Source organism: Centroberyx gerrardi, chromosome 1 (assembly GCF_048128805.1).
Source record: "Centroberyx gerrardi isolate f3 chromosome 1, fCenGer3.hap1.cur.20231027, whole genome shotgun sequence".
NCBI classification, from domain to species: domain Eukaryota; kingdom Metazoa; phylum Chordata; class Actinopteri; order Beryciformes; family Berycidae; genus Centroberyx; species Centroberyx gerrardi.
The window spans coordinates 30,356,994-30,380,504 of NC_135997.1; the positions used below are offsets into that span (position 1 = coordinate 30,356,994).

A 23,511-nucleotide genomic window follows, 5' to 3' on the forward strand; every position below is an offset into this window, starting at 1 on the left:
TCAGTCAAACCCTAATATTCACAATAACATTTTCCATCTGCCAGTATGATGAGTAGGCTATGTACTGGAAAAATACCTTTATGTGCAGAATAGTTTACCCATCTTTTTAAGCTGACACTTTTTTTTGACATAAATTCTTAATACATATCATAATAGGTAGTATGATACAAATGGAAGTTATTTGAGGATGGGGTCTTTATTTTTAATTGTTTTGTTAATATATGATTACCGGCTGGAGGTGATTGTTTAGCTCCCATAAAATTATTGATTATGATGTGGGTTGCACAAATGTTTTGCTCCTACAGCGCAGTGAGTTGCAGGTCAGAGTCATCGCTGCTGCCACAGCTCAAGTTGCGCACTAAAGCGTCCAATGTGGTTGGAGAGGCGTCAACAAGCGCTGATCCTCTATCAGACTTTGATATGCGGACTCCAGCCTCTCTGCGCCATTGGCTGCTGTATGTTCATATCTCAGAGCTCCTCCGCGGCATGGGGAATATTTTCCAACTTTTGCGCAATGAACCGCAATTCGCCGGACAGTGATTTTCACCGGTGGCGACGACAACATGATGGACTTATGACAGACAGCGTTTTCGGCAAATTGGTCGATTGAAGGCTGACTTAATTGTGATTTAGATGAAATTCAACACTTTCCCCATAAGCTGACTTTGATTTTCGAAGTTTGATCAGACCAGTCAAGATGAGATTATTTTTTCTTTTCATTTTATCAACTATAGAGACCAGTCAGTCACTGGTCACAGGACACAGGGATGTTTATACAAACCACTGGGCAGTGCGGATTGCAGGGGGTCCTGAACAAGCAGAACAAATTGCCGCAAAATATGGATATAAAAACTTGGGACAGGTAATGACTCTTGGCATCCAGCTCATTGTCCTTCTTTTATTATCTTTCCCTGTTTAAAGTTATTCTGATTACTCGATTATGCGCGGTATATAGGCTAGTATAAACTATTTTTTTAGTGGATGGTTGCTCTCCTGACTGTATCAATGTCCAGCCAGCCTTCTGTTACTGCCAACTTGAAAACGCTTATTTTGGAAATGCTGTGACTCTTTGACTTGCAACTTGAGGATTACTCTCTTAAAATCTTAAAACTGTGCAATAATTCCATCGTGGCTGCTGAAAATTATGTAAAGTCGAGTATATGGGCAAAAAAGTTGTATATTAAGGTGTTTTCCAATAAAGTTGCATGGATCTTTTGTTTAGGAAGCTGTCACATCAAAATGAATGAGTGACTTTATGTCTTCTTGAACTTCTATTCAACATAATTAAAAATCCTCTGAGGTTACTCTCAGCCAAGTGTTGTGAATGCATTTGCATCCAAGTTGTAAATCTCCTAGACAAGAGTGTGTATATCTTTCCCTGACTGGGGGAAGATGTATTTTAGCTACTTACATAACTTATTGCAGCAAAATTGAAAAGGAAAAAAACCCACTTACTGTTCCTTTAGAGACTAGAGGCAGAAGTGATTTAAACAAAATATCACCCACTCATGAAAAGATAGTGGTTGTAGGAGTGAAGAAGAGGAGAACTGAGAATAAAAGGGATAAAGATAGAAGTAGGGAGAGAGGAATGGTTTGAGTCAGAGTCGTCCCACTGTAGTCTGAAGAATAATACTGTACTGTGCCAGCTGAGCACATGTGCTGGGATTCCTGCTTGCATTTTTGGTGCAAAGTCAAGAGAAAAAATGCATATTTATCAAGTTATTTACATACCATGTACACATGGCCAAAATGTGTTTTGAATGTGGAGAACTTTGTAGAATCAATGTTAAAATGTAGGTTTCCCATTAAAAATAGTCAAATAGCAGTGTCAAGGTCATTAATTTAGATAGATAGATAGTAAATAATGCAAGCTTCTGTGTAATTTTCTTGTGTCTCATCTTGATGTTGCTGTTCGATGTCTTTGGTCAGATAGGAAGCTTGGAGGATCATTACCATTTCCACCACAGCAGAGTGGTTCGGAGAGCAGCGTACTCTTTTCGGGGCACCCACAGCTTCATCCATATGGACCCCAAGGTGAGGCTGGGATGAGACACTTTCAAGTATTTCAAAATGAACAGCAGTGCAGACGGGCTCAGAATATGAACACGTCTTTTCTCTTTTCAAAGCCTTTTCTGCTAATCACTTGAAAGTAATGCTCTGTGACATTTTCATATATATAAATGTGCATTTTGCTACTCTCTATCACTGATTGCTATAATACAGTAGTGATTCGACCTATAGTCAGTTCATGAAAGTTTTTCCATTTGCTGTTCTAAACAGCTGGTGTCTGGTAGCTCTTTCCTGGGAAAAATCCTCTGACACACAGAAAGTGATGCATTTTACATTTCCAGTTTATTTGGAATAAACAGAAGAAGAACTGGGTAGTTAGCATGAGCAGTGATAGCCACCATGGCTGAACAGACAAAGAACAGAGCGCCACCTACAGAAACTCAAACTTCATCAACAGAAAATCCAAGGAAAAAAACGTCACAGTACTGGACACACCGTTTGGTGCAGAAACACCACACCAGTGAGCGCTTAGTGACGAAGATGGAGACAAAATGTATGGGCCTATTCCTCCTCTCAGTACAATACATTCTTCCATTCTGTTCTGCATTGCCATTCAAACGTGTACAACTACCTAGATGTTTAACAGACACACAGCCCACCTACACACAGATTTTCACATGATGCGAGCTGACAGACAGTACGTCAAAGCCTATTGTACTCTGCCCTAGCTGACAGAGGCCTGGAAGTCTTCCTGTTAATGTATCAGTCAGACTCATGCCACGCTCATGTCATATTAGATTTACCGTCGGTAGGAGCTGCCAGAACCACTGCTCTACTGAATTCTTTTGAGTGTGAAAACTTTTTGAATGTCTCAAAGGAAAAATCCACCCTAAAAGCGTCGGTAGTTAAAAAACATGGTGATGTACCTTCTTTCTGGGCGCAATTTGTTGTTTGGTGGTGTATTTTTGTTATTCCCACAAATAACTGGCCAAACGCAGATGATGCAACGTCACGTCGATATTTGCAAAGCAGCTACAGTAGAGTTTGATCACAGAAAATTTTCAGCAATCTAAAACAACAATGGTAAACATCAGGTTTTGGTGTCAGTCGCTCAGAATCAAAGAGCGAGGGCTTCTTTCTAGACTCAACATTTTGCATTAACATTCAACAATCATACAGGGAGAAATCCATCGTAGAAGAGCCAGAGAGACCAATTTCTCCACCAACTGTCTAACTCTCCACCTCAATAAACAAGAATGCAATACAGCCACAAGACATGTTGCATTTTGAGTAAGAGGTGAAACTCACTTTTTCTCAACTGGAAACTGTCACTCTCTTGCTCTTACTATGCTATCGCTATCATTAGTGTTTTCTCAACTTAAATCAGTTGTTTTTCTGCCAGCTAGTTAATTGCATTCATATGGTGTCCCAGGTGTAAATCAGTCCCTGATTAGATGGCTGAATGAAAACCAGCAGGACTAGAGTTGGGAACCACTGAGCTACATACTGTATATAACCCACAGCTGAATGCAACAATGTCAATTCTCTGGAAGATGTTGAAAGGCATTCTGGGAAACGTAGGAAATCACTAACTGAAGTAGAAGTGGACAAGGCAGGTTGAGGGGATAGTGGGCACACCAAAAAAGTAAATTACAACACTTGATGACAAAATAACGCTATAATGCATTTAAGATCACAAATTGATGATATCTAACAGTATAGAAGCATCCATTGGTGGATTTTTCCTTTAAGAGGAGGGTAGGTTAGTGATCAGTAGGATATAGGCTGCTAAAAAGCCTAAACCTTTCCTTTTTAACTGCACTTATGCTACTCAAAAATGAGAGAGAAAACCGAGTGTGTTGAGTCCATGCAAGTATAATGGCAAGAGTACTCTCCACTTCAGATTACAGCCTCAGCTCTGGGTTTGAGATGGAGGCAGTTTTTCAGACCGGCTGTTTTAGGGCTTCTCCTCTGGACTTAGGGCCAAGTTTATCTCCTCTAGACAGCTTGAATCTCGGGAGTAATAAAAGCCAAAGTTGAGGTTTATGGAAAGACGGTGGTAGAGCTCATATCATGTGCTAAGCCCTCTGTTTAAATTGTTGAGGCCCTAACGCCCGAGAAACCAATTTTACCATTAACCCTTGATTTGCTGTACCCATGTATGATTTCAGCTTCAACTTAAATAGAGAAATTTTCTTGACAGTTTCTGTTTGGGTTAGAACTATATTTCATTTTATGGTGGTCAGTTATAGACACACATTGTTTGCAACTACTGTAAATGCCTATACTAAACAAAAACTGCACTGTATGGTTCTGGTTTTATCCTCTGCATGCATCAAAGAGCTGTTTGTAATGTGACCCATGTTTTGCATACCATAAAGTTTTGTTTGAATGCTATCTAATTTTCTTCTTTTACATTGAACGAGTGAACTTTTTTCATGACCATTATGTGCAAGCTGGAAAGGGATTTGCTTTGCTTATAATAGCAACTGTAGATTCATGTGCGCTGGTTAATGTCACTGATTAAAACATTAGCACTTTTATTTCCACTTATCTCAACGGAGAAGTCATATAATAAAGCTGCAATGTCTTTATGATCCCACAAGCATATGGTTTTTTTGCTGAAAAGTAATTTAGGGTGATCTGCAATTTACTGCTTGAGTGTCAAAGTAGGGAAATTAACATGGATTATTAACCACAGCTACTGGGTTAATTCATTAAGACTTTTCATTTTTTTATTTTTTATAACTTCCCCACTCTCCCATAGGATTTCAAAATGCCCTGTACGTATTTCTGATTCCATGAACAATTTTGTGACTCTTTAAAATGCCCACAGTGTTAAAGATAATAGCCATTTTATTGACTACTTGTCACATTACCCACAAACATCAATAGTCCTTGAATTTAAGCCCTCAGTTATAATACAGTAAGGTGTAGGATATATTATGGTGACTCCTCTCTTCTTACACAGATTAAGTTCATCTTTAAACAAATCTTTTTTCGTTTGTCTCTCAGACAGGGATTTATTATTGAGCATTTACCAATGCACAGGATTTGATGTTGCAATCCTTTGTGCCATAATCCATTCATGCAGAATCCCTGTTCAGATGTCAAAGAATGATGTACTAACCCACAAATGGTGACTGTAGAGACTATCAGACTATGCCGTCATACATCTACAGGACAGGCAGCACCATTCACCAGCCACCTAATGTAAATGTTACAGGGTTGAGTGTGTGAGTGCAGATGTATCACTGGGGTTATCAAGTGGGCAGCCCCCATCTGAGATGTTTAATTGAATTAGGCCCACAATACCTCCAGAAGGCTCAACTGTGATTTCTGTCGTCCCCCTTTTTGTGAGTGAAACCAGTTCATAGTGTTCTTACCATTTCCATTTCCATCCTCAGGTGGACTGGGCCCAGCAGCAGCTAGTAAAACCGAGAGTAAAGAGGTACGCCAGAAGTGACCCAAACTTCATTCACTTCAATGACCCAAAATGGTCCAACATGTGGTACATTGTAAGTACAGTGCAGCGCATTATCTCTCCTGCCATTTCCTCTTTGGACAGTGTTGCTTGAATCAAAATAAAATAGCCTCTCAGTGGGTACCTTGTTAGAAACCCAACTGGGCTGCCACCAACTGAACGGAGTAAGAACACTGTTATTATATCGGTAGGGTTTACAGTTCACTCCTTGGTGAGTTTGAGAAAAATCACAGGTCCATTGAAGCATTCAGGTCCAGATTCACTAAGATTGTGTGGCGAGGGCAACTGCATTTTTTGTTCCTAGTTGCTTGATGTAAGCGTGCAGAGTTTTCATTTTATTCACTAAGAAATGTAGGCAAATCAAGTTGTGGCGCAGCAAGTCCTCGAAAAGAGCACTCTGCAGGCAACTACCCCTTCATTACCAGTTGCAAAAGCAAATTGCTTCAGCTGTAAGACTAATCCACCAAGGCTGGCACCCTGGCTCCCTAAAGCCTCTTTATAATCCGAGTGCTCTCTGATCTGAGATTCTAGGATGGAAAACTCTGTCCCTTGCTTGCCTGACTTGTTGGTGACAATATGCTCGTGTCTTGCAGCAATGATAGCAGCCATAGCCTCCATAGCAGCAAAGTTTTTACACCACCTTTCAAAAGATCTTGAATGCACTACAATAATTTTGGGGATTTGTTGTTGCGAAATGTTAGTGCATTGGGTGCAATATTGATTTGCATCGCCTCGCCTACAAATAGTGTGTGGGCAAAATAATGAGATTTACATATGTATGACCATGACAGATGAAGAGAGGCTTATTTTTTGACCAGCGCTATTGGGCTGCTTTCCACTCATTAGGTCTCATTGATCAACATGTTCGTAAATTTGTGTGTACATTTGGAAGCATCTGTTTTCAGTTGTATTCACATGTGTATGTTAATGAATCCCAATCACTCGTAAATGGTAAGCGCGTTCACAGGACCTTAATTATCATGAATTAACATAATGGCACTGCCTCAGAAACACCATATTAGGCAAAGGAGGACACCGACAAACAACGGCAGGTGAACGCCGGTACATCTTCACAGAGAACAACGCAAGAAGTTGAAAGAAAGCAGTTGATTTCAAACTGTTCACTACAAAGTGCATCACAGCCAACCAAAGGAGCATGAAGGTCACGGGACGAGGCTAGGTAGCAACTGCTGGTCCAATGAGCCATTGGGGACCATTGGGGATGTGTTGGTCTATGGCATTGGTCCAGATGGGAATTTACACAATAAAAGAACATTATTCAGTATTCATTAATTGAAATAGCATCTACAACAAATTAATGTTAGTTTCTTTAAAAAATTACTTTCTTTGTATGCTATGTAATAATTTGAGAAAAAATAAGTTCAAAGCAGTTTCATCAAAAAACGTTAAAGACGTCATAAAAAATGAACTGTGGAGTTTACACACACTTTATACCTGCTGAGTCAGGTGTAAATTTAGTTCAGACGTAAGAACAAATCGGAGCTACTAAAAGTTTGATAAATACCCAAACATGCAGAAATTTCCCTCTACTAATGTTTTACGCATAAATTTGTTCTGCTCACGTTTCATAAATGAGACCCATTATGCACAGTTAGTGAATAGCATAGCTTTCTGATTTAACCATTTTGGTGATATAGTGCGTTCTTCCTTGTGAGTGTTTCAAAAACTAAAGTGCTTTGAAACCTTTAGATATTCAGACCCACAAAAGTTTGTCATTTTTTCAAGTTTCTACACATTGTATGATGTTACCCTTTGTATGTTGTTATAATCTCACACAGTGAATTAGTGTGCTAGAGGGCCATACACCAAAGGGCAGAGACTGTAAAATGTATTTATTTTTTAGAGACAGAATGAACACTACTTATTAGATTTTTCTATTGGAATTTTTTTATTTTGGGTTTGGTTTTCCGACAGTACAGCAAGAATGAAAAGAAAAATAAATGGTAGAAAAGTAACACCATCTCATAATTGTTTCTGAAGGAAAGTGTGTATGGCTCTGCTGCATATCCCAAATTTTTCTGCAGCTAAATGAAAACAAATCAGAATTAGCATTACTTGGCCCCCAAACATCTTTGAATTGTTTCATAATGAACTAGGTACTCTGTCAGCCAACATGAAGCCAGCTGAGCCAGAAATTTGGGGGCAATTCTCAACGCTGACTTAGGTAAAGAAAGTGGTGCAGTCTTGCTGTCTTCAGCAAAGAACCATTTCCAAAATTAAGCTGTTATTATCATTTAGTAATTTTGGAGAAAGTCATTCATGCTTTTATCTCCTCACATACACCTACTGTACTCTAGGACTAGGATTTTAACTGGTACAAACAGACAAAATCACATCACTGCTACTGGCATATTACTACTACTGCTGCTACTACTAATACAATTACAGTAGTAAGTTCTACTACTACCACTGCTATCACTACTACTACTACTACTACTTCTACTGCTGCTACTATACAAATTAATATTGTAATTGTCCACTCAACCACCACTACCCGCTGCTAAACACACCTTCCTTTCAAACCCCAGCGATGGTGCTTTTATCAACTTTCCTTGGTGGAACAAAGGGCAATTTATCAAAGCTTGTTGGAGTCATTTTGTCCAGCGTGGTGATGGCATTCAGCTATGTTCAAGTCAGACGGTGTGCATTATTCTTTCAATTACCTGCACCAGTTCAGTTTAATCTTCCTATAAAATTCCCTGAAAGTGTCCCCGCTTTCCCCTGACACCACTGATCTCAGCATTAAAGGTTCATTCCTGGACACGGTTGTCCTTACACACACCAGTCTAATAGAAAGTGTCTCTGCCAATGCACTTCAGTGGCCCAACAGGCATTAGTAATTAATCCAGTTGGTGATAAGGGGTTTTTCTATGAACTCATGTGTGAAATTGTCCCAACTGCAGTTGCCTGTCCAATGAGAATGATAGGCTCAGTGAATCTGTGGGACGCATGGATTAGGCTGGCCATCCGGTAAGAGAGGTAACGGGTAACGAGAAAATTATTCACTACCTGAATGTGCAGTACATGGCAGGAATGTAACCTGCACTAGGGCCTGCTCTGGCATTCTGGGCAGTGTTTTTGAATACACAGATGGGCCGTAACTGTCTCTTTCATTGCTGACGGTGTATTTTTCCCGTTGGAGTCAATAAAATTTGAGAGGTTAACTTGCGTACTAAAAATGGACTTCAAGGGCAGAATGCTAACTCCCTTTAAGAACACTGGGGTAAAACAACAAGTCAGCAATCTAAAGCTTGTACTAGGTTTGTATAGGTATCTGCCATACACTAACATTTTCAATTTTGTGCTAGCCCTCAATGTCCTCAGACTGAAATTAGGAGGTGGGATGCGAAGATGAAAAATTAAAAGACTCAAGGACAGCTGCTATGAATACAGAATACTATTCAGCTGCAAGGTTTGCTTTGACACAAGACAGGATGAAGTCTCTCTGATCAACACTGAAGTCAATGGCATGGTGAAGATTACCTGAAAGTGAAAAATTGTATCTCAGCCACTTCTCAGCTGTATCTATGGCATTAGTGTTGTGTTTGTTCTCTATTCTGCTCTTCAGCATTGTACTGATAAGAACAACCGCTGTCGCTCAGAGATGAACATCCTGGCAGCCTGGCAAAGAGGCTACACCGGCAAGAATGTGGTGGTCACCATCTTGGACGACGGCATCGAGAGGAACCACCCAGATCTGGCCCAGAACTATGTATGTGCCTGCCCCACTCTGTTCATCCATCCATCGCCTCCAATAGCCATACACCACAAAATCAAAACAAGTCCCTAGCATTTACTATTTGTAGAGCCTGGCAGGCACTGCTGTAGGTAGCAACCGTGCTGTAAATAAATTTAATTTGTACATTTGACATCTTGGTTTACAGCCCTAAGTTATGACCAATGTTTTGTTCCAATTTATCACTTGTTCTCTCATAGCACACAAGATGAGATATGACTGAAAAGTGCAGGGCAATATAATTCCTTTCCTTTTTATGCACTGCAGTAGCTCTGAGTTGTTTTCTCTGTCTCTGCCTCTCCCTTTCGTGGCCACTTTCTCTGTTGTCCTCTGTCATTTCTTCAGGACCAGCTAGCGAGCTACGATGTCAATGGGAATGACCACGACCCTACGCCACGTTATGACTCCAGCAATGAAAACATGTAAGAAGCAGTATTCCTGCTCTATCCATCCTGTCACTTTGTCATCTCCCCACCTTAATACCCCATACTCTGCCTTAAATCTATTCCCTCTATCCTCCAATCTTTGTCAGTATCTCTGTAATATACAGTAGCTCTCCATCCCTTTCTGTGGCATGTTACAGTGAGTTTTTGGTAGATTGGCCCGTTGGTCAACTTATCCGGTAAGTGATGAGAACATACACCAAAATCATCCATGTGTCCCAGGTAGATTGTTGGCTTTGGTGCTCCATGCTAACACTTTAGCATACACTATGTTGAGTGATAGTAGGCTCCATGGTAACACTTTAGCATACACTATGTTGAGTAATAGTAGGCTCCATGGTAACACTTTAGCGTACACTATGTTGAGTAATAGTAGGCCACTAGCATCATCCCAAAAGTGAGAAAATGACAACTTGCAGCAGCTCTTAAGGTAAATGAGTATTCTTAAATGGTATGCAGCAGTTTTGTGTAGGAGATTGGTAAAATTTACATATAATGCAAAGATAACGCTGTTTGGAACTAGATCGCTTGGAACTATTTTCCATAGGAAGTGGTGGGAGATGGAACAGTGTACAGCTAGAAATCACTGCACAGCGGATGAACACGTGAAATAGTTCCAAAAAAACTTCATCAGTATGATATTCATATTAGTAATACATTTTACACACTATTACTACAACATTTTAATAAATAGAATTTTATTTTATTTTAAAAGAACATAGGTTTTCAGTGGAAGTCGAGGTGGACAGGCACCCTGCTGTAATCTATTGGCCTGCCGCCGCTGCCCTTGTCACATGCAAAGCTATCAGGTTTTATTTGATTAAAACTTTTTTCATCTTATAAATTATGAATAATTAAAAATGTTGATATTATTGTGGTGATGGTAGCATTACTGATGCTGTAGTGCAACATGACTGCATTCCTGGATAGTCACCACACTGAAGAGAATGAATTAGAGTCTTTGAGTTTGAATGTTTATCAGTCTGCCCAATACTGTACACAGGAAATACTGAAACTTTTACTGTAGCGAAATGGTCCGTTTACAATTTTTTTCCCACAATATCGCAACCTTCTAAACTATAACAGCCACTTGTCATTATCAGCAGTGGGTTCTGGTGAGCTGGTGGGCACGAGTTACTAGTCCATCTGTGGACAAGGTATTAAAATAGGGTGCAAAATGGGGAAACAGAGAATTTGATTGAAAATCACACGTTTAAATCCAGCACAATGGCAATGCTAACTATAATAAAGAAAAATATAACTCCTCATTAAACACTTTGGCTTTCATGCGGGCTGGGTGTGTGGGCGTCTGCGCCTATTCGTTTGAGGCTTGATAATGAACTCTATCAGTCACATTCCCCTTTGAAATGCAATGATGGAAAACTGTCCCCAATCGCCACAGGCACAGTTTTATACTGATGCTGAATCTGGATTTTTTTTCTATTCTCATCTCTTGATATCTATGATGTGAACACTAGAGAATTGATTGAATTTACTCAAGCAGACGTATTTCTCTAATGACTATCCTCAATTCCATTGCACATTCAGTCCTTAGCGTGGCATTATTGCCTCGACGAGTTCCCTTGCTAACAAACTTCAAATTCAGAAAACTTCTATTTCCCATGCAAACAAACGAATGCAAAAAGTCTCAATTAATTTTTTTCCCCTCCCTCAAACTCTTCCTTGAAGCTTGTCCAAGTGCGGAAGATTATTCTTCCCTCAGTGCCGAGGTGGCCATCATTTGGAGCGACGAGAAAAGAAATCAATTAAAGAGAAAGGCTGCTGCCAGTTTGTCACTCGGCCTCGGAGAGATGAGTTCGCACTTTGCACCTGGCCTGGGGTGGGATTAAATGCTGTTAGTATTCAGGGCCCATCTCTGCTCACACTCTGTTCATTAGCACAGCCCTAATAGGACGCAATGGCATGCCATGTTTGGTATTCCACAGCAATGGGCTCGTGTTTGGCCACACATTAATTTTAAAATGAACCGTCCAGCTGCACAGCACGGGGGAATAGGTACGGTTCTCCTCCCCTCAGGGGTTGAGGCTGAAACAACAGGCTTTGTAGTGCTTCCCCCCCCCACCCCCCACCCATCTCTAATTCCTCTTTGATCAAGGCCAAAGTGCTCCATTTTAAGTAACTTACCATCCTCCTTTATATGCCTTATATGTCTTCTATATGCATGCTTTTCACATCGCCCTCTTATAGGGTGTTAAAGGAAAAACCCACAACACTTTAACCCTCGGTGATGCACCTTGCATTTTTGGGCCCAATTTGTTGTTTGGTGGTGTATTTTTCTTATTCCTGCAGATAACTGGCTAAACGTAGACAATGTGCATCACGTTGAGATATTTCCAGCGCAGCTTCAAAGGAGTTTGATAGCAGAAAAACTTTCAGCGACTTAAAACATCAACAGTAAATGTCAGGTTTTGGTATCAGTCTCTCAGAATCAAAGAGCAAAGGCTTTTTTAGAGCCGCTATTTTGCAATCATACAGGGAGAAATTCATCGTAGAAGAAGCACAGATACCAATTTCTGCACCAACAGTAGCCTCCATAGACCAGAATGCAAGACAGCCACAAGACATGTTGTATTTTGAGTCAGGGGCGTGGCCACGATTATAGAAACATATAACACACAGCTGAATGATCACACTTTGAAGCTATTTATATGCCCATATGCCCACCTTTGATTGAAAGCAACAAATTTAGACCCCTTCTCTGGGGGTTTTCAAAAGGCATTCTGGGAAATGTAGGAAATCACTAACTTGAGTATAAGTAGACGAGGCAGGTTGAGGGAAAGTGGATTCACCACAAAAGTAAACTGCAACACTTTATCACAAAAGAACTCCTGGAATGAACTGAACATCACAGATTGATATCTGTGTATAGGAACATCCGAGGGTGGAGTTTCCCTTTAAGTTGCTCACCATTCTCCTCTCTGTCTTCTATATATTCATGCCTTTCACATCGCCGCCTTAGACGGTGTAAAAAATTCAAAACGATGTTGCCTAACGCCGGTTGAGTAGTATGGCAGTAGGGAGGCAAGCAATCCATTTTTGTGTTTTCCACTGCTTTATTCGTTAAGCCATTATCTGTAGGCCCTGGCAGGTACCCTTAAGGATGGAATCTATTCTCAGGTGTGTTGGCTTTCTGTGATAAAAGGAAGGATGGTAAAGGGAGAGAGCGTGTCGGCCTCTGAATAATGATTCCCCTGCTGAGCCTGTGAAGAGAGGATAACCTTTAGCTCTCTCTATAGGTGGTGTGATGACATCATTTCACTGTGTGATATGCAAAAGAGTCAATAAAATTAACTTTTTCACCAGGACCTGTGCTCAGCAAGTGCTCCGTCAGAAGTTATCTTGTTCAGACATGCCTCCTAGAATTTCTTTTTTTACACAACAATAATTTGCCCTTGCAGTTCTGCAGAAGAGAATGACTCATATTGTTCCAGATGGAGCACAGGAGTATGTAAGGTTGTATTTTCCTCTCTTTTCTCTCTATCCCCATCTAGACATGGAACTCGGTGTGCAGGTGAAGTTGCAGCGGCGGCCAATAACTCCCACTGCATCGTTGGGATTGCCTACAATGCTCACATTGGAGGTGGAGTTGTCTGTCTTTTTTTCTCAAAACTTCCAAAATCAAAGTAACATTTTTGCTCCAATTTGTATTGTGGTAAACAATGTTTCAACCGAGTTGGTCTTTGTCAGGTGTGTTTGAGACAGTACCCATAATGCCCTCTAAATAGCTTGTTAGGACATCCCATGATCTCATACTGAAGAAAAAAAGGTTCAGCAAGAGTTGGATACACCTGTCTACATCAGCATTCAAAGGTTACTGACTCAGGGATAATAATACCCAAATATAACTGTACAAAATACACCATAAACACACATTCAGAGACAAATGTCATGATTCAAAGGACCACAATGGAAATAAGCTCTTGGGCTTTATTGTGTTTTATCCTTTTGACAAATATTGTACAAAGATATGATGCCTCCTGGTGAGGCTGTGCATATATTATTTATGTATATATATCATATATTTTATATATTGTCAATAAAAATAAATAAAAAAAAATTCAATTAATACGAGAAATCACCAGTACAAATTTTCAAATAGGTTGATCCATAAGTTTTATGGATGGAAAACTTCTCTCTCAGCAACCCCCCCCTCACTCTCCTTAGCCAGTATTATTCTGCATGTGTGCACAGGATTAACCTTGGGTTGTGCTGCTCTGTGTAGTGGAAAGAGGTTTCTCTCGCTCAGGGCGCTAAGCTGGTGACTGGCGAGTGAGCGAACATTCATGCGTTTACACGACATTAATCCCCCGTGGCTTCTGTAATGTCAGATGTCGAGGATTTTTAATCAAAAGACGGAATCTGAGATCTCCTCCCCCTGTTGGGATTTGTGTTGTTTCCCTGCAGCTGGACTCAACTTCCAGCCTCAGCCGCCACCAAGCAGACTGTAGCTGTGCTGTACTGGTAGCTCAAGTAACTCGGCTGCGCTATTAAATTGTTGTTAGATTAGATAGCTCACACAAACAATTATTAATTATTGCATGTTCTTTTGTTCTCTAGCTGTCTAGCTGATTAGATTTAGCTAAGGATTTCTCATGGGACTGACCAGCTAAATGTGCAGACTGAGTTTTAGGTCTACAAACATTTCTCAGTGGCAGAGCTGCTTTATAGAATTACATTACTGTCTCTACTGTAGGTGGAGAGGTAACAGCGGGGACAGTGAAACCTAAGGACAAAACAGTCGTTGCTACACACAGATTGGAGCTTTAGTTCTACAAGCATTTCTCAAAGGCAGAGCTGCTCTGGAGGCAGAACTAATCTCATTGGTTGAGGTAAACCTCAGTGGGCGGAGCCAAAGAACCACAGTTTTTCTGGTAACGTTCAAGACTGAAGCCCAGTGAAAAATGTAAGGGGTAAGAGAGGAGGAAGCTAATATTATGAAGGCTAGTGCTCTTGCTAATAACTGAAAATAATGCAATGTAACTACACTTATACTATACTATAAGTTATCTAAGTTAGCTAATTAGCCTAGCTGCCCTTCCAACATCATGAATGCCATGGTCATGAATGAAATGAAAAAATATATATATTTTGTATTTAGGCTTTATTTTGACCAGAGTTCCTTCGCTGCCATTCAAGCTAACCTGTGCTCAGAAACACTGTGGTTCTTTGGCTCCGCCCACTGACTGAATCACTGAGATAATTTCCGTCATCAAGAAATGTTTGTAGAACTAAAACTCCAATCTGTGCTAAATGTGGCGTGTCTTTATTGCAGCCCTTTTTGTTTCATTCAGTAAAGTCACTTAGTTATGATGCAATCAGCAGAATCAGTTAAGGGATGGTGATTTCAAATAGCCCTGATAAGAGCTGTGCTGTGTTTTATCAAACACTCGTTGGTCTTTTCTCAGTAACTGCCTGCTGTCTTGCACCCCAGCCTTTTTTCATTAACAGCCCCATCCTCGGTTTGGCTTGTCTCCTCGAGGCTTGTTGGCCGGCTGCATTTGTTCGAGCCATGAGGGGAATGGAGAAGTCTTCTCTCCTCTCTCTTGTGTTGAAGTTGTTCTAATGAGAAAAGGTGTTTCTTTGTGAATGTAGCTGCAATCAGGTCTGTCACAATTCTCCTCAGCCCAGCAGCACTCACAATCCCCTCCTCAAGACACAACTTCAATTATTTTCCACTGCCGTTCTGAAATAAAAAGAGACTTCTACAAGGGAAGTAATTGATTACCAAAGGTGCTTTGAGTGCCTGTAGCGGGGCTGTTTTGCCATTTGTTTTCCAGCAGCGGGTTGGGGTTGTTAATGCTGTTTGTGTGTCGTCTGATAGCTCGGGGCTGCTGTTCATACAGCATGGTGAGGACGATGTGTTAGTGGGCTTGCCCTCCCCTGTCAGTCCCTGCTAACACTCAAATGTCAACTTTCATAACGAAATGCTATCTCAGGAGTGTGGATCTGATGGATTTAGAGATATTTTGAATGGCTTCTTCATTTGATCTGTGAAATTGTGTTTTCTCCACGTTTTTACTCTCCTGCCAACAAACAGAACATAACTCTTGTTTAGCAAATATTGCCCATGGAATGCTAAGTGTATTCTAATCTCAGTGAAGTCTGGCTCACCAAACCACGAGAGAAAACCTGCACAAAATCCCCTTTGAATCTTTTGTCTCGCTGTGATTAGAAGCTCATCAGAAATACACAACAAACAGCAGCAACCAGAAACCACAGCAAACATTTTTCCAACTTGAAAGAGCACTTTTTCATGTACATTCACACTAATCTTACTCTTACTCCCCTATCAGAGAGTCATATATTCATTCATGTAATTGATGATTATTTTTGTCCAGAGGGAGTTGAGCTGTTAAGTCTTGGGTTAGACCTATACACCAGTTTGCCAATATATTGGGCTGATATCGGTCATCCACCTCTGATATGATGGATATGATCCAGTTTGATTGATTACATATTTATTGTAGAATTGATCAATACTACACTGGTTGTCTATGGGAAGACCCCAACCTGAATTAATTCTAATGACACATTTTTATCAGATTCCACACAAGTATGGATCAGTGTGACTTCTTCTGAATAATTTCTTGCATGCTTAAATGTTGAAAGATTTTTTTTTTTTTTTTTTTTTTTTAAGATACTGAAAATCAGTATCGGATCCCTACTTTCCAACTGTAAATAAATAAATAAACAGTGCTGAAAGGTAAGTGGACTCCCGCCCCCCCCGCAAAAAAAAGGTTAAGTGCTTATTTTACGTTGTGTCACAGTTGAATGTGGCAGAGTGGAGGGGGACTGGCCCAGGGCCAAAGTAAATGTTAAGGCACATCTGGCTGCTTACTTCTTAGCGTAATTCTGCTTTATACCGAATCTGAACAGGCTCCGTTTGAGGTGATCCTAGCGCCACATCTCTGTCTGCACCATAATTAGCCTTGCATACACGACTCAATTGCTAACTAGGCATGGCTGTGTGAAATCTGTTTGCTTTGCTCTATTTTGGAACTCCTGAAATCAATTTTGCTATGAAATGGTGCTTGTTAAGGGATTAGGTCTCATATAGAGGTCCATTGATCTGGTGGCTGTCTAGGAAGGTGTTTAAACATCAAATAGAGAAAAAGCTACAGTGCAGCTCATAGTCTGCAAAAAAGCATCATGACACTAACTTAGTCTTCTCACAGTAAACTAACATATTTCCACAGTATGAATTTGTTTGCACACACAGAGTTAATTTAATGCTGTCAGATGTTTTTCAGTGTATTTTTTAGAAACTCATCTATTGTTAAGCATTTTGTGACTCTCCTTTTGCAAGTCTAATTTTTCATCATTAGCACATTGACTGTGCCAGTTCAAGGAGAGAAGTAACCTCCAGCAGCTGTTGCCAAATACAAAAGTGAAAGGTTAAGTACCTGCAGAACCTTGAACCAGCTAGTGAAATTCATGAGAATATTTTGTTCATTTGTAATTGACAGATTTTAAAAAAACATAAGCAATGTGGATATGCTGTAAACTGTAATTAGTTTCATGTTCACTACTTTGACCCTCCAGAATTTTTATAAATCTTAAAAAATATGCTTTCCTATACCAAGTTTATTCTGAAATAAGGGGTGGATGGAGGAATTCATGGAATGTGTGTCAGTGTGTGTGTGTGTGTGTGTGTGTGTGTGTGTGTGTGTGTGTGTGTGTGTGTGTGTGTGTGTGTGTGTCGTGTGTTTATACTCCAGAGCTTGGGTACAAAAGGGACTGTGCTTTCCTTATATCACTTATGATAGTTCCTGGGTTGTTGAGTTTGTTTTAGGGCGTTTCAAGATAAAGTAAGACAGCATGGCCAAACTGTGTATCTGTGGTTTGTTAGAGAGAGCAAATACAGCCAAAAACTGTTATGTCCCACATTGTTTATGCTCTACCCTCAGAATGCTCGGCAGTGTCCTGGATATGTGACGCTGATTGTAATCTTACGCCACTTAAGTATGTGGGCTATGCTATCTAATAGAGTTAGACCAATATATTGGCCTTTTATTAAAAATCAGATATTGGACAGCCAATATCATGAGGTTTGTTTTTGCTCAGCAGCTTCAGGGAGTCGGTCTGTAAAACCTGCCTCACCCTGCCTTAAGGAGCTGCTCACCCACCTAGAAGAATTTCATTAGTCTGGCTTTCAGTGGAGAGTTTTAGTGTCCCATGATGGTCTAAATGCTGCTTCAGAGGCTTTTCCACCCTGACAAGGATAAAACTCTTGTAACTTTTGGATTTTTTTGGCACGAAGGTGGTCAAATTTAAAGATATTGAATATTGACACAAAATATTGGCTTTCGGATGCTTCAATACAAAAATACTGGTATCAGTGTCAGTACTGGCCGTCAAAAACCCATATTGGTTGATTGGTTGAGTTGGTAAATCCTATAGAAGGCCCTCACTGGCCAAAGGACCAATCCTTAGAGTTTAGCTATCACTAGTTGTGTCAGGTTTAGGCTTAGGTGTCCTTATATGGTTATGATATTGGGTCTAATTCCATTATTTTTACAAGCAAAATTTTAATGTTTTTGCCCTATATGCACTGTGGCGTAGGGTAGCGACAGTGAGCAAAACACACACAGGGACACAAGGCTATCAACAAAAGGTCTTCGTTGGTGGAGCGGCGGGGCTCTCATGTCCAGAGGGCGAGGGGCTTTGTCCCACGCGTCACAGCACCCATTTAATGTCTAATCTTGACAAAGATGCAAGGAAGAAATTGTACGCTCAATCATTGTCATTTGAATTGAGTTTGAAGTACTGCAGGCTACACATTCTATCCCACAATGTTGCTTGTGACACACAGGTATTCGTATGCTGGATGGCGATGTGACCGACATAGTGGAGGCCAAGTCTCTGGGAATCCGCCCTGACTACATCGACATCTACAGTGCCAGCTGGGGGCCCAAAGACGATGGCAAGACAGTGGATGGCCCAGGACCGCTGGCCAAAAGCGCCTTCGAGCAGGGCATCAAAAAGGTTCGAACAGTAACAAATGACATGTTTCTCTGAGCAGACTTACACCTGCAGGGTTCAGGTGTGAGTAGAATCACAGCACCACATCGCCGTCTATGTGTTATTCACACAGGGTCGGAAAGGCCTGGGATCCATTTTTGTCTGGGCGTCGGGTAACGGGGGACAGCAGGGTGACCACTGTTCGTGTGACGGCTACACCAGCAGCATCTACACCATCTCCATCTCCAGCACCACGGAGAACGGCAACAAACCCTGGTACCTGGAGGTCTGCAGCTCCACCTTGGTCACGACCTACAGCAGTGGAGAGTTTTACGACAGGAAGATAGTGAGTACTGGGTACATCACTGTGGAGTGAATTGTAGTTCAATATTAAGTGTATAAGATGAGATCAATACAAAACAAAATTAAAAACACAAATATTTTTGACCAACCACAAACAAATACATTCGTACTTCATAAAAAAGTCCAACAAGTTTTCACAAAAGTTACAAACTTAAAATTCAGTTCAATATCGTGTTTGTATCCAGTTCATGTAGCCTAATTTCAGTTTGGAGCATAACTAGGACATGTTATAGGGTGTTCAGAAGGAGATAATGAGCTATAATATCTGCTCATATACTATTGGGTTTTTTCTTTTTTTTCTTTTTACCTATACTTCATCTCTGTATTTAATAGTGTTGGCCTACTAATTTTTACTTTGAAAGACTCCATCAACTTAAAGTTTCCTTTGCTTGAAATAAAGCTGTCATACCTTAGGCTATTTATTTAACAACATACTTTCAGAGCCAAAAATTTCATAAGTTGAATCTGCATTTGTGAGTCAAATTATTTGCATAATGTGGCTTGCATTTGTGATAGTCATTTGTGTTGTCTAAAAAACATGAGGTCTAGTTAGCTGCTGGGTGTTGGCTAATGGCAAACTAGCTTGGGCAGCTAAATGTTTAAAAAAAAAAAAAAAGATAATTTACATGATTTTTTCTAAAGCAATTTCTGTAAGCCACATCATGGTTCAGTGGTTGCTGGGCATTTTTAGATGACATTTTTGCCTTAGAAAATATGTTATTAAAAAAATAATATGAATATATATTTTTTTAAGTTTGGTAACTTTAGTGACTTTTTTTATGAGGTACTAAAGTATTTGTTTGTGGATAATCAAAAGTATTTGAAATAGTAATTTTTATTTGTATTTATCCTATCATATATTTCTGAATATTGAACCACAATTCACTCCATACATTACACTCAGACATGTCAAATACACAAAACACATTATTGTACAAACATGCACACACAGCACATGCATGCCGTATGTGCAAGCATTGACTTAAACTTGTATGCCCTTATTCTGATAGACTTGATTTTCTATCAGATGGTACATGGCCAGTGCCACATACACAAAATATACTCTAATGCTCACAATTATACATATGTTCCCTCTCCCAGAATCATCAACACACACACAGAAATCACATTTCTGTTGTCCTCTGGTCCTGGAATGGTGCGGCTTTGCCAAAGCAAAGATATGACATAGTCCACCACTTCTGCTCTGCCTTTCTATGCTTTTCAGAGATGGCCTCCACTAATTGCAAGTATAACAACAGTAACAGATGGGACATCGCCCACACATTCTCTCTGTTGTAGAGCTGTCCATGTGCTGAATGAAGAAAACTGTCAATTTGTGTTTGGTGGTAGCTAAGGGAAAGATAGCATTAGGAAAGAAACGTCTTAAAGAAGTTTTTGGTAGATTGTCCCGTTGGCCAACTTAGCTGTTAAGTTATGAGAGCATAAACTCATAAACTAAAAATAACCAATGTGTCCGCAGTAGATGATTGGCTCCATTGATCCATGCCAACACACTATGTTGAGTGATCGTAGGCCACTAACATTATCTCAAAAGCGAGAAAATGAGACTTGTAGCAGCTCTAGGCTAAAAGGTAAGTAATCTTAAAGCTGCACCAGGCAGGATGTAACTGTTTGAAATGACTTCAGTACCCAGAAATCCTGTGATGTGACATCAGTAAACTGGACACAACACGCTCATGTTTACCAACCTGACAGGTCTGGGACAAGAGAGGCAAAAGATCTAACATTGGTGAGTCCAGCTCTCTCTGACAGAGCGCTCACTCACTGCTGTTTACGAGTTTGGATTTCAGGAGTGTAGGAGTTTAGATTTCACTCTTACGTTTCACTTTTGTGGGTGGAAAAGTGTCCATACCTGACACCAGAATTAAATTTGGGCAAATAGGGCAAATATATATTGAGTTCATGATATTTCATTTTTTAAAATTATTAATCTACAGGACATATAATAAAAATTACTAACATTTTATTACTAAAAGCTTAGACCTCTACATTATTTTTGTATCATATTTTGTGTAAATCTTACCAAACTTATACAAGAACCCGCCAGATGAAGCCGCATATCATTTAATATTATTTTACATTTAAGTTTAGAGCTGCTACAAGGTCTGGTGGCCTACTATCACTCAACATAGTGTATGCTTAAGTGTTAGCATGGAGCACCAGAGCCAATGATCTACCAAGGACACATGGATGATTTTGGTGTCATCAGTTAACCGACAGGCTAAACTCCCCAAAAGTTCAGTATTCCTTTAATAACGGAGTAAAACATGGAGGTCCAGTGGCCACACTGTGGATAAAGCATAGGTGGATAGAGCCTGCTATAAGAGGCAAGACACTGTAATTTATTTCTGTCAGCCAGAGTGGTGTTAAATAGACTGAGATACAAGACGAGGCATGTACTCAGTTTGAAACCAAAGTGTGGCAAGGTGTAATGTGTATGCATGTGTGACTGATGTGTATGTGGGTGTGTGTGGGTGTATGTGAGAAAAGAGACCAAAGATCAGCGGAGGTTGTGTTTGCTCAGAGACTGCGGTGCGTTTCTCACGTCGTGCGGAGAGGAGATAGAAAAGCCAAGAGAAAGAGGGATGACCAAGAGGAGAGAAATAGCGATTTAGATTCACGACAGACTGCCAGACCGACAGACAGGTACTAATGCAGCGGTCAGTCTGCTGCCCTGCCCCAGCTAAAGCCCCAGTGTGAGAAGTCAGAGCTGGGTCCTGTCTGGGCTTTGCCTCCTCCCCACGGCTGTCTGTGGCCCAGGCCTGCACTGTGTTTGTCTCTGGTTAGTTTTACCCAAAGCATAATATTTACAGAGTGTAGCAGAACCTGCTCCCTAGTGCAACGCTCGGGGTGACGGTGGGCCAGCAGTCAGGTCGGCTGGCGGAAGAGTTACCACACGGAGAGTGTCTCGCTGCCCTCCTTCTCCCATCTGTCATGTATTTTAACAAGCAGCGGTTATGAGCTCCAGCATAAACAGACTTTCACTATTTTCTGTCGGGGACTCTTAGATAGCCTCCTTTCCGTGTCGTCTTCCCTCTGCTTGAGGCCTTTGACCTGAGAGGGAATGTGATCAAGATGAAATCAGTGTTTCCTAGGATAGATGGAAATAAAAAATGACAATCAAATCGACAATTTGCCAAGAAAGGGTGGAATGTGTGTGCTTTTGGCCTTTTTCAGTTCAGGCCTTGAATCCTTCTGTGGCCATCCATTCTAAAAATGCATATACTATGGTTTGACTGATATGGGTTTTTGAAGGCCAATAACGATATCAGTATGTTTTGGAATAAAGCTGCCAATAGCCTATATATTGTTCCCCCAGGATTTTATTCATGTCAGGGTGGAAAAGCCTCTGAAACAGCATTTGGACCATCATGGGACACTAAAACTCTCCATTGAAAGCCAGACTAATGACATTCAGTGGGTTAGCAGCTCCTTAAGGCATTGTTTTATAAATTTAGACCACAAGACACTAAATCTCTCCATTGAACCCTAGGATATTACTACTACTACTACTACTACTACTACTACTACTACTACTACTACTACTAATAATAATAATAATAATAACATAATGCATATGTAGATGAGAGATCAGATCCAAATGTTGCATTGGGATCAATTCAGGTTAAGGTCTTCACATAGACAACCAGTGTGGCACTGATCAATTCTACACTAAATATGAAACCAAACCAACTGCATCATATCCATCATTTCGAAACAAAACTGAATATGTTTCCCTGCAGGTAACCACTGATCTCCGGCACCGCTGCACTGATGGCCATACTGGGACCTCTGTCTCTGCTCCCATGGTGGCTGGGGTCATCGCTCTCGCTCTGGAAGCCAAGTCAGTTGCCTGTCGTTGTCTCGGTGTTTACCCTCTCATCCCTTATCCCCTTCTCCCTCATTGTTTGTCTTCTGTCTCTCCTTACATCTGTTTAGGTCTTCTACTGACGTACAGTATATCCTCTGGGTGGTGTGTCTGAACACATTGCTTAGTTTCTGCAGCCTAAAACATCATTCATTTCTTTAACGGCTTAATTTGTGAAGAAATGTGTTTGGGAGGATGTTGAAGGAGTTAGTGTTTGGGGGTTAATAGGTTTAGGTTTCAAATGTACATAATGATCTCCATTAGTGAGAGCACATGAAAGATTTAAGCCCTCGTGGAGTCTGAAATGGATAAGATTAAGTGACACTGACTTGAAATGCAGTGCCTTCAAAGACAATTCTCTGTCCTCTGAGAATGCAGCATATATCCCCAATTTCTTTCTTTCAAAAGTTTGTAAAACTGAACTTCTGAATGTTACTTTATGTTCTTTTCTATCTTTAGACACTACTTAATAAACCTTTTAAAAGTGTTTTGTGCTTCTGAGACTTCTCTCAGGGGTAATAGAATATAATACGGTCATTATGTATTTCATTACCCATGTGGCTAAGTAGAGCAGTTTCTCTTC

At 40.5% G+C, this 23,511-nt stretch overlaps 1 protein-coding gene across 1 annotated transcript in view; it reads left to right on the forward strand.

The window, feature by feature from the left end:
• The first annotated feature begins 697 nt into the window (after window positions 1-697).
• Window positions 698-23,511, forward strand: part of pcsk6 (proprotein convertase subtilisin/kexin type 6) — a 51,504-nt gene continuing 28,690 nt past the window's right edge. Inside the window, exons 1-9 of the mRNA XM_071908910.2 lie at window positions 698-862; window positions 1,930-2,034; window positions 5,418-5,528; window positions 9,084-9,227; window positions 9,597-9,673; window positions 13,207-13,295; window positions 18,528-18,700; window positions 18,810-19,022; window positions 22,804-22,904. Of these exons, the coding sequence (XP_071765011.2) occupies window positions 698-862; window positions 1,930-2,034; window positions 5,418-5,528; window positions 9,084-9,227; window positions 9,597-9,673; window positions 13,207-13,295; window positions 18,528-18,700; window positions 18,810-19,022; window positions 22,804-22,904 (1,178 nt within the window). The remainder of the gene's footprint in view (window positions 863-1,929; window positions 2,035-5,417; window positions 5,529-9,083; window positions 9,228-9,596; window positions 9,674-13,206; window positions 13,296-18,527; window positions 18,701-18,809; window positions 19,023-22,803; window positions 22,905-23,511) is intronic.